Source organism: Tenrec ecaudatus, chromosome 16 (assembly GCF_050624435.1).
Source record: "Tenrec ecaudatus isolate mTenEca1 chromosome 16, mTenEca1.hap1, whole genome shotgun sequence".
Classification (NCBI taxonomy): domain Eukaryota; kingdom Metazoa; phylum Chordata; class Mammalia; order Afrosoricida; family Tenrecidae; genus Tenrec; species Tenrec ecaudatus.
This window is the reverse complement of record NC_134545.1, coordinates 78105194-78120020: the sequence shown is the minus strand read 5'-3', so window position 1 is coordinate 78120020 and position 14827 is coordinate 78105194. Positions and strand designations below refer to the sequence as shown.

Here is a 14827-nt window from a genome sequence, read left to right as displayed (position 1 = left end):
CTCCAAAAACTATCACCCAAACCGTCTGAGATGACCTTTCTGCCTTGAGTTTAACTAGCCGAAGAGATGCCCTTGGAAGCTGCTGTCTGGATTAGGCCTTGGTCTCTGGAGCATGTTGACAGATCCACTTATGCTTCATTTACGACCACTGCTTCCGGTAGCTTCCATCTTGCTTTAAAAAAAAATTCTGGAAAAACCAGCTCCTTAAGCTCACTGATTTTTTTTTCACAATGCTTTTTTTAGGTCCATAGTTCAAATCCATAAACTATTCCACAAGAGAAACATGAAGTTAACTGCTTCCCTAAAGATTTAGTCTGGGAAGTCCTATACAGGGTCACTAAGAGTTGGAATTGACTGGCAGTGGATGTTTTTTAAAGGCGCCCTAGGGAAAAAGATGGGACTTTCTACCGGAAAGAGTTACAGTCCAGGAAACTCACAGGGGCAGTTCTGCCCTGTCCTATGGGGTCGCTATGAGTTGGTATCAACTTGATGGCAGTGAGTTTGTTTGTTTGTTTGTTTTTTGAGAAGGAGACAAAAGCAAGTATAATACTGAGAGAACTTGTTTGCAGCTATCCAATGATCCCAGCGATATAGTAACATGGTTTGTTTGTAATAAACTTGTGCATGTATGAAGTGAAATGAACTAATACCAATACCTTTTTACTTACCTTGCTATTATATCAACATATTAGATCATGATACACATACTGCAGAGTGCTAATCATATCAAGAAATACTACCTCTGTTTCTAAAATCAATGATAGTTATACTTGTCTGCATACAAAATGTTCTAATGAGGGTTTATGGAGTGGATGATAAAAGTGTTAGGTCAGACCTCCAGTTTGGAAAATTGATGAAGTAAAAGCTACGATGGTGCCAAATAATTTAACCATTTTTAATTTCAATTTCATCAACTATTGACAGAGGACATGTTGGGTGGCTTGGATGTAGCACATCAAGACAGGTTTTTGTTTTTGTGTTTTCCTAAAGGGAGAAAGAGAAGAAGGAAGAAATTGAACTGAAGTCCAATCGTATAGTTGGAATTTGTCCCTGATCGAAGGCAGACAGCAGACAGGCAGAAGTATCAAAGTTTTTATAAAGGCGTATTTTTCTTTTGATAGCAATTCAAAGTTACATAGTTATTTATGGTTGGGGGATAAGTGATTTTCCTCATTAGATGATGTGAGATTTTTAAAAACCTAATTATGTTTTTTGCAAAGCAGCATTCTGGCCACAAAAAATTTTTAAAACCATACTCTAACCCTAGACATTTTTGAATATTTATAATCTTATGAAAATATAATCATATATTGAAAATAAATTACAAAACAAGAAATAACTGATATAACTTTGGTACAGATGTCTCTTTAGAACTAAAAGTGAGAACAATTAAAAATTGATATTAAGCTTTTTACTGCTAAATGCAAAGCAATTATTTGACCGTGTGTCACATTTAATCACCATATTAAGGTACCTCAGTTGACACTAACCTGAAAACTCCAGCCCATTTTTTAAGCAGTGTTTCACTGTATTGATCTCTTATTTCAAATAAAAGGTCAAAAAGTCGATTCACTGGAAAACCATAACCCTAAAATAAATAAGAAGTCATTAAGTCAAGAATATGAAAACATATTTTAAATGTTGAGACTATCGAAGAATCATCTGGTAAGGAATCTTCATGAGGTAAGGAAGGGTCTGGAGAGTTTTACGGGGCAGGAATCATTTTTCCATGCCTCTCGTTATAGTCGAGACTACAATTTCTGCCTTCAAATGTATTCTTATAACTGTTGCTGGTTGCCACGGAGTTCATTTGACTCACAACACCTCTGTGGGACAGAGGAGAACTGCCATACAGGCTTTCCAGGCGGCCATCTTTACATGAATAGATCACGATGCTCTTTCTCCTGAGGGGCAGCTGGGGAGGGCAGGTTAGCACCTGAGCCTCTGATCATTGCGCAGCGAAGGCGCCTTTAAAAGGTCCTAAAAAAATGCCCAAGCTCATTGCCCTTGAGACAATGTTGACTCAAATAGGTAGACCCCTTGTGGGTTTCCAAGACACTGCTTGTTTACTGGAGCAGAAAGCCCAGTCTTTCTCCCAAGGACCTTCTAGTGGTTTTGAATGGCTGATGATGTGGTCCAAAGCCCAACTCCATAACCATTACACCACCAGGGCTCCTTAAAATGTGCTCGAAGTGAGGAAAGTAAGATAACTCCAGATACAGTAGCATCTAAAAGAATAAAATACTTAGCAGAAGTTTGTTTTTGTTTGTTTTTACCCAAAACCTTAAAGGTTATGTTTTGCAGAGAGAGTATTACAGACTCGCTGTCATAACATTTACGGGATTTAAAAACCCACATACTATACTGCCATGTAACACAGGGCTATCAAGATAGTTCCAGCCCATGACTAGTTTATGTACAATACAATGAAACTGTTCTGTACCACCGCCCAATGTTCGCTGTGAGTCACTGTAACAGCCACTGTGTCAGTCTACCCCATAGATGGCCTTCCTCTTTTTCAGTAACCCCCATGCACGAGGGCTTGCTCCAGGGTCTAGCCCACCCCGGTAACATGTCAGAAACGGTGAGATATTCTGGCTAGACTTGCAAGGCAGGTGGGTTGTTCTTCCGGCAGGTCAGGGTATAGTGGACATTCTTCACCTGCACCCTCACTCAAAGGCATTAATCATTCATTGCCCAGCTTTATACATAAATGAGGCAATTGAAAAATATCATGGCTTGGGCCAGGTGCACTTAAGTCCTCAAAGTGACATCATTGCTTTTTAACCCCTTAAAGAGTTCTCTTACAGCATATTTTCCCAATGCAACACTCAGTTTGATGTCTTGATGTTTGACGTTGATTGTGGGTCCAAGTAAAATGAAATCTTTGACAACTTCAATCTTCTCTCCATTTATCATGATGCTGCTTACTAGTCTAATTGTGAGGACTTTTGTTTTATTTATGTTGAGGTGTAATCTATACTGACAGCTGACGTCTTTAATCTGCATCAGTAAGTACCTCAAGTCCCCTTCACTTTCAGTAAGCAAGACTGTGTCATCTGCATGTTTCAGGTTGTCTTCCAATCCTGATGCTGCATTTACCTTACTATAGTTCAGCTTCTTAGATAATTTATTAGCATACAGATTGAATAAGTATGGTGAAAGGATACAACCTTGATACACACACTTTTCCGGTCAAACAGTTGTCTTTTGGTTTATGTACAGTTTCTGCATGAACACAACGAAGCATTCTGGAATTTCCATTCTTCAAAATATGATCCATAATTTGTTTTCACCCACATGAATGCCTTTCCATAGTCAATAAAATACTCAATATCCTCCGTCACAACAAGGTAAAGGGGCCAACGGGTCAACGATTGTTTATAAGTGAGTTCAAGTTAAAACGAAGAAAAATTAAAACGAGCCCACAAGAGCCAAAGTATACCCTACCCTACCTGCAATTAGAGAACATCTCAAGAATCAATGAGCTTCACTGAATACTAAAGACTGAAGATCCGAGGAGCGGCAGACGGCCTCAAGGGCATCAGGAATATAAAAAAGACATCTGCGCTCTTAGAGGGGCAGTGAGTTAATTCCAGTAATTCAAGTGAGTCTCTGTAATTCCCACCAAACAACCTTTTCCTGCATGGGTCCGAGTAAGGTGGGGGACGACACCAATAGGATTAACCAGTGAGTAACTGTTAACAAGGCTAATTGTGATTGCCATCAATCTGAGTATAAAATGAGCCCTCTGAGAAGCAGAGGGGGATTGTACCACCAACAAAAGCCAAGAGTGAAGCCTCTGACCCCAAGATCCCTGGTGCAGCGAACCTCCTCGATCCCGAAGACAGACAACTGTGACATCAGAGGATTGGCAGAGGAGCAGGCGCAGAGCCAGGAGCATGAGACAGAGTGTGGTGTGGTGGACTGCCCAGCCCATAGAGCCGGTACAGCTGAATGCTTTTGGGCAGGAGGCCGGCTTGTGGAGTTGGGTGCTTCTGGGGGAATGGGGTTTGCTGATGCATGGAGCAGAAGCTGAGAACCTTTGGGTTGAGGCTTGAAGTGAAGTAGCACGCCCTTTGGGAATGTATTAACAGGCCTGAAATAACTTTGTAAGATGTCCTGACTGAGCACCTGGGTCCTGAGCACTGCTCACACGCATTATAAGCTGTTGACATCCTTCACAAACCCTATGAATTGTGAACATTGTGAGTCTGTGTGGCCACTGCACTGAAATTACAGAGCCAGGTAGATAAACAAGTAAAGAGTGCCGTAGAAGACAGTGAAATAAAAGCAGAGAATGGTGTGTGAGGTAAAATATGTCTGCATTTGGTGTATCTTTAAGTGCTCAAGATAGCTATTGTTTTAATGTAAGAATATCACCCACCTGCAAAGTATCTGCAAATATTACAATGAGATTCTTCAGCTCCAAAACAAGATCAGGGTCCGTGCAATAAGACTGGATGTAAAAATACAGGGAAAAAGGCATTTGTTTAAAAAGCAACTAAGAAATTAAAGTGTAAAAAATGTTTTTTTGTAATCTGCCAAACTTAAAATAAATCTACTTAGATCATTAACAAGTTTTCAATATTCAGGAAACACTCTCAGGGAAAAATCATGGCATGACATACCTAAAGTAACTCAATCATACGGAAGTTTTTCTTGAAATGTGAAGATACTAAACTTTGGCCAAAGCAATGATACTTATAGTCCTAAGAGTCTTTAGAGTATAAGGAAAGAGTTTTTCTTAAAATAAAAAAATTGACTTCTATATAGTCCATGTATTTTTTTTAATTTTAAAAATATAGCTAACACATCGGCCAATACCACACTTTCCTGTGTCCGACTTAGGGACCCCAATCACAGTCATCGTGTTGTACAACCTGCACCATTACTATGACCAAGTTTCCCACCATCGTGGCGAGAACTTTGCAGAACTTAGGCAGGTTCTCAAATGTAGAAAAGAGACACATGCCAAGCGACTTCAAAAAGTTATGAATAAAAAGACACTGGAAGTTTAAGGGGCTTCAAAAGTTTGTGAAAAATTTCTGTTAACTTTCAATTATACTTTTACCAGAGTTTTCTGAAACTCTCAATATTTTTTTCTATATAGGAATAGCATATTTAAGTATGAGTAATTCACAAAAGATTGTTAATTTCAAATGAATAGTAAAACCTACTCTATACTCAAGAATAGCATAAACTTTTGAGAATGTTACTTACATTTGCTGTGACCTTATTGAACTATAAGAAGTACACTATTGTTTAAGTAGCCCATTCCATAGAACAACGTGGAAGTTGGATTCTGTACAGATTTACAGTCTTGAAAATCCTGGGGGGCAGTTCTCTGTCCTATCGGGTCACTCCACGTCGGACTCTGCTCGATGGCAGTGGGTAGGTTTTTGGGAGTATACTATAGTTTGGGATGTACTAAAATATTCAGAACTGAATATAAATCATGGTAAAATAGGCATTCTTTCAGCAATATGTGGGAAAACACTTATCCACTGAAAAACGTGGTCCACTGGAGAAACAGTGGTATCGAGAGTTCACATTTCTTAAATAACAATGTCATATAGTTATCAGCTAGATGTCATGTAAAACAATCTTCCTTCAAAATATTTTAAATTCCTTATAAATGTTAACATTATTATAAATATTAAGATCATGATATGGGAACATTTTTAAGGGAAACTACTAAAACACCTAAGGAAAGGTCTACATGAAGCAAGTCTTCATCGCAGTAATCGTTCTGCTACCAGCATACTCATTATTTCCAACGGGCACACTGAAAACCAGTCGGTCATTTTACCTTAATCCATAAAGATTATGGATTATATCAAAATAAGTTCAAATTCTGACAATTTCAAAGAAATTCATAATTGTAGGGTACTACTGCAAACAAATTGTACATATCGGAAACATATTCTGTTGAGTTTTAATTGTGGGGTTCATTTTCGAAACAAAGAATTTGAAATGATAATTAAAAACCCATTCTGTACCGTGCTGTTCAATTATATAAAGAGGTCAGTTGAGACTGATGAGCCCAACTTAATTCTTCATTTAAAAAAAAAATGGACGAAAAGTACCTTGGGATTTCCCAGTCTGTTGCAAAGCTGCCTGATAGTATTGGACAAACCAAAGTCTGGCATTACTAAATCTGAGTAATTACCAAACAAACACAGCATGATGAAGATCTCGTGTTTTCCTGGTTCTATGCATTTCAGAAGTTCTTGGAGGAACTGAATTGAACAGATGGAAACACCGTTTGTCTGACTTACGGAGTGAGCTCTAAGGACAGCAATTATCTTTGAGAGGGCCATGTTCCAAAGTTCATCAGTGTATGCCCTGGTGACCAGACCTTGAGTCACGTGCAAAATATGATCTTCCACCACAAAGAACCTAAAAGAGTTATAACCGACATAACATGCTTATAGAAAGTCACATAAAGTAAATATTGCTGGCATTTAATATAAAATTATGATAGAGTAATTTACATATTAGATACATACCCTACAATTTGAGTGAAATATCTTCTATAGCCATCAACTGTTTCATGCTTTAAATAAAAAATAGAAATTAATTTAAATGAAACAAATACCAGTGACATAAAAAGTAAGCTCCAAGTCACCATAACATTCATTCATTTAACAAATATTTAATACAGGCCTACTCTGCCTGGTGTATACTTTTGTAGGCATGAGGGAAGCGCCAGTAAATAATGAGAAGTCTTACCCTTGTGGAACCTGCATTTGAAGGAGTAGATAGGTAATAAACGAGTAACTAGGATTTCAGAACCCTATTCTCAATATAAACTACGTAGTTCAAGCCATCATCTGGGGCTCAATTGGGCAATTACTTTATCCTTCCACCTAGTCTCGCTAATTTCCCCCTTTGTCCCGTACAGGCTCTTACCCACATAGCAGCCAGAGCAATATTTTAAAAGTAGTAATCAGGTCTTAATAGCTTCTGTGGAAACCTCTCTAGTGGCCTTTCCTCTGGTCCCGGCCACTCCTAAAAGATGGCCTGCAATTATTTACTGTCTAGAACTTGAGCATCAGACAAGTATTCACCACTTACACAAAAGGCAAACTAGGAGAATATGTGATTATTTGACTTATATTAATAAATATTTACATGAAATCTTTCATTTCAACTAATTTCACATATATTAAATATAAGTTACTTTTTTATATGTTTTATAAATATGATCACAAATTTCAAACATGAGAGTTTTTTCCTCTGCGTTTTTGAGAGGGGTTATTCCTTTTTAAGAAGCCCTGTACAAGTTGGGTTGCTAACTACAAGGTTAGCAGTTCTAAACCACAAGCTGCTCCTCAGAAGAAAATGAGGCTTCCTGCTCTGACGAAGTTTTACAGCCTCAACACCCCCAGGGACAGTTCTCATCAGTCCTATGAGTCGCTGTGAGTGAGAATCGACTCGAGGGCAGGGAGTGATTTCTTTTTAGCTTAACCCCTACGAACAGGATATGTGTCTAAATGACACCACATCTTTGACCTTTCTTGATAGCTGCTTTATAATGCCGTGTGTAGCAATGATTTTTAGAATGTTCTAGTAGTTGTGCTTAAGAGGAATATGTCTCCGCAGTTGCTAGGAACCGAATTTGATATATTCCATCCAACCAAGTTTGTTAACAATGTCCTGTATTCTTTCTTACTGATTATCGGTCTGCTTAGTGCATAAGTTAATGAATTAAATTATGTTAAAATCTACTAGCAGATTTTTCGATTTCTCATTGTACTTATGTAAAGTTTGCTTTAACTATTTGAGTCAATGTTTTTAAGTGCTTACAGGTTTAGAATTATCATACTGAGCTGCTAACCACGAGGTCAGCAATTCAAAACCACTAACCTCTCTGCAGGATAAAGATGAGGCTTTCTATTCCTGTAAAGAGTTACAGCCTCTGAAAACCCAAGGGAAGTTCTGTCCTGTCCTAGAGGGTCACTATGAGTTGGAATCGACTCAATGGCACTGATAACTTTAAGGTACATGAGTATTTATCATTCTATCCTTGTACGCTTTACTATATCAAAGTTATAGGCTGTTTCTAGTCTGTTGGAAGTTACTCTGGAAAATGTATTATATACAGGTAAGCAGACTCTAAAATTAGTATTTTTGTTCTTCTTCGGGACACTTCTGAAACTAGAATAATCTAGTTTCCTTAATCTGCATCCCACCCAATGTTTACATGTTGTTGTATATTTTAATTCTATCTTGTTTAAGACCAACAAAACTACTGATATTTTATAGAGTCAAAACAGATTTATCCACATATTGCCACTTCCTCTGCTGTTCACTTCTTCCTGTATCTCGCAGTGAGCTTCAAATTGGTCTGAATCAAGTCCCTCACAGCCGATGCAGCAAACGGGGACAGACACACAGCTTAAAATGTGAGTACAGAGCAACAAGAACCAGAATGGGGAAATTTGAGGGGCAGTGCCCTGTTATGAGGGACTTGGGAGAGGTAGTGAATGCTTGCACAAGCCTGATGCAAAAGCCAACATTACCCCCAAGGCTGTGGAGAACGACATACATTCAAAGTGGTACAGTCACCACTCAGCTTTGAGCTGGGCACCACTGCTTTTTACTCTGCTGTTCAAGAGATTTGCTTGTTGTGCATCTGAGTTTCTAGCCGAGCACCGACCTGTCATTTCCCCATTCTGGCAATCATCCCTTGTAGCCCCACATTTTATAAATTTGGGGCCATTCTGGTGTCACTTCATTAGCCAGGCCTTACTGAGAAGAACTGAGTCAAAGCCTGGATGTCAAATTTCCATTTGCTTCCCTCCTCGTGCCTGAAGTGCATCCTTCAGGGTCTCCTTAGTAGGATCTGTTTGTGTCAAACTGCTCCTGTCTGAAAATATCTATCTTTGCTCCCACTTCACTGGATATAAAATTTTAGGTCGACAGTATTTGTCAAAAATTTACAATTAAAAGATAACTCGATTTTTAAATGCTCAAAAATACTTGAAAAGATAATTCACTACCAAGGGTACCCAAAAGGCTACATGCACATTAAAAGAGGCTTGCCCTCATCAGTCATCGTTGTTGGGTGACATCAATTTGTTTCTGACTCATAGCGACTGTGACAGTTAGGTTTCTTATGCCAACCTGGCCAATAGGAACATGTGGGATTAATCAGGTTGCAGTTTGATTGGAGGGCAAAGAGATAAATGGCTCTGCAGGGCCTGCTCCCCCCTTGTTCTCTGGTGTGCTGCTGCAGCATGTGGCTGTTTTAGCTAGTTCTCTGGTGCAGCCTGTGAGCTACACTGCCTGTGGGCCAGGCCAACCTGTGGATCATGGATCCTATCGCCAGGGCTTGAGGCTCCTTTGAGACCTGCTTCACCACACTGCTGGTGTGCACTTTGCGTGAGCTAGAGGCTGGTGGATCCTGTCACGTTGCATTGCTTGTGTTCGAAACCCCATCAGGGCCTGTTAGCTAAGCTCCCAAGCTACTGCTATTGGTGACCCACCCTGCTGCTTGCTGCCTGTGGGCAGACTCTGCCTGCCTTCCCTGAGGGAGGACTCTGCTGTTGGCTTCCTTGACCTTGGGCCCAGCAGTCCACATGAGTCAAGGGACTTCCAATTTATTAACTAGTCCACTGAAATGAGTTGAACTGAACCCTCTGTCCTACTGTGTGGACTAATTAAATGCTAGATTCCTTCTCGCTGTATAAACCTATCCTCATACATACATATAAAATCATAAGTGTCCTGGTTTTGTTTCTCTAGAGAACCCTGCCTCACACAAGGATCCTATGTGCAGCAGAATGAAACACTGCCCAATGCTAGACCATCCTTACAATCGTGCTGGGTGTTGCAGTCACTGCGTAAGTCCAGATCATTTAGGGTCCTTCCTCTTTCTCACTGAATCTCTATTTTACCAAAAATAATGTCCTTTTCCAGATATTGGTTTCCCCTGATAACATGCCCAAAGTATGTGAGCCAAGCCTTACTCTCATCTCTTCTAAGGAACCACTAAACTAAAAACACAAGTCCTGCCAGCATGTCCGTCTCGACTCATGGTGACCCTACAGGACAGAGGAAGATGGGTTTCTGAGACTAATCTTTACAGAAGTAGAAAGCCTCACCTTGCTTCCATGGGAGGCTGGTGGTTTTGAATAGCTGATCTTGCAGTGCATAGTCCTATGCTTAACCCTTTACACCACCGGGGCTCTCAAGGAACCATTAGAAAGATGCACATCAAAATTACAAATTAAATACTACCTCACTCCTATCAGAATGGCAATGACTGAAAAACAAAACAAAACAAAAAAACCCAGAAAGCAAGAGAGGTTGCTAGGCTGTGAAAACACCAGAACCCTCACTAACTGCTTATGGGAATGTCATAGTTACTGTGAAAAAGTCTGACAGTTCTTCAAAAGCTGACCACTAACTACCACGTAAGGGAGCAACGCCAAGGCCAAGTCCACACACAGAAAGAGTGAAGGCAGGAATATGCTAACAGAAGCCTGAATACTTACATTCACTGCCACATTTTTCACAAGAGCCAAAGGGCGGAAACATGGGAAATGTCCGTCAATAAATAAGGGAATAAAACGTGTAGTATGTCCACACGATGAAATACTACTCAGCCACAAAAAAGAAATGAAATTCTGACATCTGTGACAACACAGATGAACCCTGAAACCTTCATGCTGAGCAGATTAAGTCACAGTAGGACAAAGACTAGATCTCACTTACATGAAGTAAATGAATAAACAAATGAGATCTTTAAGAAATGTTCAATATTTTATGCAGCCAACCTTATTTTTCCTGTGGGAAGGCTGCCCACGGTCCAGATGACTCCATGTTTTCAGAAGCAAATCTCTTCTTTTTCATAGCAATTACCATTCCCCGACAGTTTGTCTATTTTCTTTTTTCTTGTTAGCTTTTTATTTATTCGCTGTCTCTTGCATAAGCTCACTGTCTATCTTCGCTGAAAGGATGGAAGAGCCCCAAGAAACGGCGCTAGCTTTGTTCACTGCTACACCCTCAGTACCCGAATCAAAGGCTAGACATGGTAGGTGTACAATAAATATTTGTTGTCGAATGAATCGTGCCTCATGCTGTAACAAAATCAAAGCAGGGCAAAGGGTGAAGTGACAACATGATCACTTCAAAAGTCTCACACACTCACCATATTTGACTGGGCCTGCAGAACCAGTCTTGCCTGCTTCTTTCGTTGTTTTCGGTAATAATTTTCAAATGTTTCCTCACTGCCCTAAAATAAAATCAGTTGGATAATGAAAAGCACAACATACAACACACACACTTCAAGGGATTCTGTTTCTAACACCTGAAATATAAACGCTGACTGCCGCTTCACACCAAAGATCCCCAAGCATGCTTTGACATTATACTTCAAAGAGAGTCATCTTGTTTGGTATCATGACCATTGTTAGCAAGATTGAAGTTAAATGCAAACAGTTTGGCATTTACTCAAATTATCACTTAGGTTAATAGAATTACCCAAAGTCAAGGGATGGATCCTCATCCCAGTGGCCCTGAAAAATGGGGCTGACCCCAGGGCGGAGGGACTTCAATGCCCTGAAGAACAGAGTAGTATTTTCAAGCCTTAAGAGCTAGTGAGATTGTTCCCTACTGGGTCTTAAAACTTACTCTATACCCATGACTTCTTTCCTTCCACTTCTTCCTTTAGGAAGGGAAATACCTGCCTGGTACCCAATCCATCACTGCACTCTGAAAGCAGAATAGTTGTAACCTGGGTTTCATAGGTCCATCGCTGGGGGGAAAAGATTACCCCAAATGTAACAGACCTAGGATCTTATCCATCATGGATTTACATTTTTCAGATGAGATTTTTGTACTTTGGATCTGATGCTGGAGTGGATAATGCAGCTTAAGGAAAATGGCAAGAGAAGGAATGTGAAAGACATGGAAATGGCATGAATTTTGAGGGGCTTTAACCCCTTAAACTAGATCTAATTTTATGGATTCAATTATATCCCCAAAAGGCACAGAGGCAGGAAGGGGAAAATTATAGTATTTTAAGGTTATTGCAATATATTAAAAACAAAATACCAGGGGGAGGGGAAGAAAGGAAAATGAGGAGTTGATTCCAGGAACCCAAGCAGAAGGCGAATATTGAGAATGATGAGGGCAACAAATGTCTAAGTGTGCTTTACACAACTGATGTATTATGGATTGTGATAAGAGTGTATAATCCCCAATAAAATGATTTACATATATATAAATAAGTATATACAACTTAACTCTTTTGTGACTTAATTATTTTCCTCTTTCCAGTTTAAAACAAAAATACCAAAGGAAACCAAAACTCACGGCCATCAAGTCAATTCCGAGTGATAGTGGCCCTCTCGGGCAGAGTAGAACTGCCCTGGGGGTTTCTGAGACGGCCTCCTCTGTCTCCCTCAGAGAGGCTGGTGGCTTCACCACCTGGGCTCCTGCTATCATATGCACTAAGTGGTATATCACTGGAAAGCAGAAGCTGATGAGGTTTTTTTTTTTTAAGGTAAGTACCCCACACACAATAAATATTTCAAAAAAACCAGTTATTGCGTGAAAATTGACAGTTTTTTGAGAAATGGTTTGCCTAAAATAAGCCTTATTAGGTTACTGAAAATAAGCCTAAAAGGTATAAATGTTCTTTTAATATGTCAAAAAACATTCTTACCAAAGCAGAATAAATGTGCAAACATCGGTAAACAGGGGAGAAATCAACAAGATCCTGAACAGTTAAAACCTGAAAAATAAAACCATTGTTTTAAAATGATAAGTTAGAACTACTAATGCTTTATGGGAAAATGTACAGTTAAACACAGACAAGGAGATGACTGAACCACACACTGAAATTCATTCATTTATTGTACAAGTTCACGGAGAGCACAATATAAACACAGAGTCTTCTTAAGTTTGCCTTTACTTTTGATCAGTTCATTCTTAACAGGGTTATCGCTATTGTTGGTGCGTATTATAAAGTAATAAGGTACATATTATATGTAATATGAAGGACCCCTATTGGTGCAATGGTTAAGTGCTTGGCTGTCCTCTCAAAGGGCGGTGGTTTGAATATACTCAGTTATTCTGTGGGAGAAATGCACGGAGATCTGCTTCCATGAAGATTTAAAAGAACAGCAGCAGCCAAGCCTGTAAGCAGAGGTTTCTTACGGGAGCAGACAGCCCGTCTTCCTTCTGCACCGTGGCGTGTGGGTTCCAACCACAGACAGACGTGTAGTCAGCAGCTCAGAGTGCTGTAACACCAGGGCTCTTTCCCCGTTCCCGACGTAGCTAAATAACGAGATTTCCTGCCATTCCATCAACTTCAAGTGAACAGCATCGTTACTTAATGGTCCGCTGAGACAGAAATAAACGCTCTCAATGGAAACTATCAACTGTAATGTGTATCCTGAAGGATGAGATGTTATAATGTGAAAAACTGCACCTTGGACTGATGGAGTATAGCAGGATAAAGCTGGCCAAACGAGAATACAAGAGCACCTTTAAGGGAACATATTTCTGTTCTCATGAATCCCAAAGTGGACTTAAATTATTTTCATAATATAACTTAACTGCAAGGGAGTTTCAAAAAGCTTGTGGAAGAGGGGAAGGCGAGAGGGACCAGACTTCAATAGGGGTACCAAGATGTGAAGGCAACATATCGGCGTGAAGCAGGGAACCAAGAGAGGTCTGCGGGGCGGCCCCAATCCCAACTACATGGATACTCACCCACCCCCAAGAGGAATGCACTTCTGAGGACAGAACCAAGCTACAGCTCAGGGCAAGGGGCGCGTCTGACCAGGGCACACAGGAGCAAAAGAAGAGGGAAAGAGAAAGAGTGGAACATATCCTGGCCCACCAAGCCCTGAAGACGATACTCCTGATCAGAGCAGCCAATGCACAGAGTGCCGGCACCACCACCAGGCACGACGTCCCTCACTGACCCATAGCGCTATGGGGAACAACACTGGAGACACAGTGCGAGAATTGTGCCCAATCTGACTCCACCACACTGGGGTGAAAATGCTAAGAGCGTGCAACAGAGCAGCAAGGGGAGCAAAGCGATGAAGTCCCCGGGGAATACCAACAGTAGATTCTGGGATCAGGGCATGGCCCCCATCAGACTCCACCAGAAAACACTCCTAAAGGTCAACAAACAGACCTGGAACTATTTATAGTCTTTTTTTTTTTGTCATTGGTTTTTTGTTGTTGTCGTTTTTATTTGGGGGGGGGGTGTTTTCTTTTGTTGCTTTGTTTTACTCTGTCTTGTTTTTGTGTTATTGTTTCTGCATGTCTAGCCAGATAAGATAGGCAGGATAAACAATCTGGAGGAGAAAACAATGGGACCAATAGTTCTGGGGGGCCACGGGAGAGAGGTAGGCAGGAGGGGTGTCAACTAACCCAGGGACAAGGGAACACAAGTGATTAAAATTGATGGCAAAGAGTGTATAGGATGCCTGGTGGGGCTTGATCAAGGGCAATGTAGCTGAGAAGAATTACTGAAGTCCACATGAGTCTATGGCCATACCACCCTGAATGTGCCCAATCTCGTCTGAAATCCAAATGAAGGTCAAACATGACAGTGGAACAAGAGGAAAGGAAAAGGAAATAGAGAAAAGAACTAGGAGGCAAAGGACATTTATAGGCGTCTAAATACAGGCATGTACATATGTAAATATATTTATATATAACAATAGGGAAACAGATCTATTTACATATATTTATATGTTAAGTATCAAGGTAGTAGATGGAAATTGGGCCTTCACTCAAGTATTTCCTCAACGCAAGAACACTTTGTTCTTATAACCTGGCATTTTGTGATGCT

The 14827-nt window shown here is 40.2% G+C and overlaps 1 protein-coding gene across 2 annotated transcripts in view; it reads right to left on the bottom strand.

Annotated features, from left to right (window-relative positions):
* The window catches only part of EXOC6 (exocyst complex component 6), a 155157-nt gene that overhangs the window by 99110 nt on the left and 41220 nt on the right, over positions 1-14827 (bottom strand). For both annotated transcript variants that reach the window (XM_075534170.1, XM_075534169.1), the window contains exons 8-13: positions 12680-12748; positions 11162-11245; positions 6513-6559; positions 6282-6402; positions 4388-4459; positions 1491-1588 (exon numbers count right to left, since the gene is read on the bottom strand). In XM_075534170.1, the coding sequence (XP_075390285.1) occupies positions 1491-1588; positions 4388-4459; positions 6282-6402; positions 6513-6559; positions 11162-11245; positions 12680-12748 (491 nt within the window). The remainder of the gene's footprint in view (positions 1-1490; positions 1589-4387; positions 4460-6281; positions 6403-6512; positions 6560-11161; positions 11246-12679; positions 12749-14827) is intronic.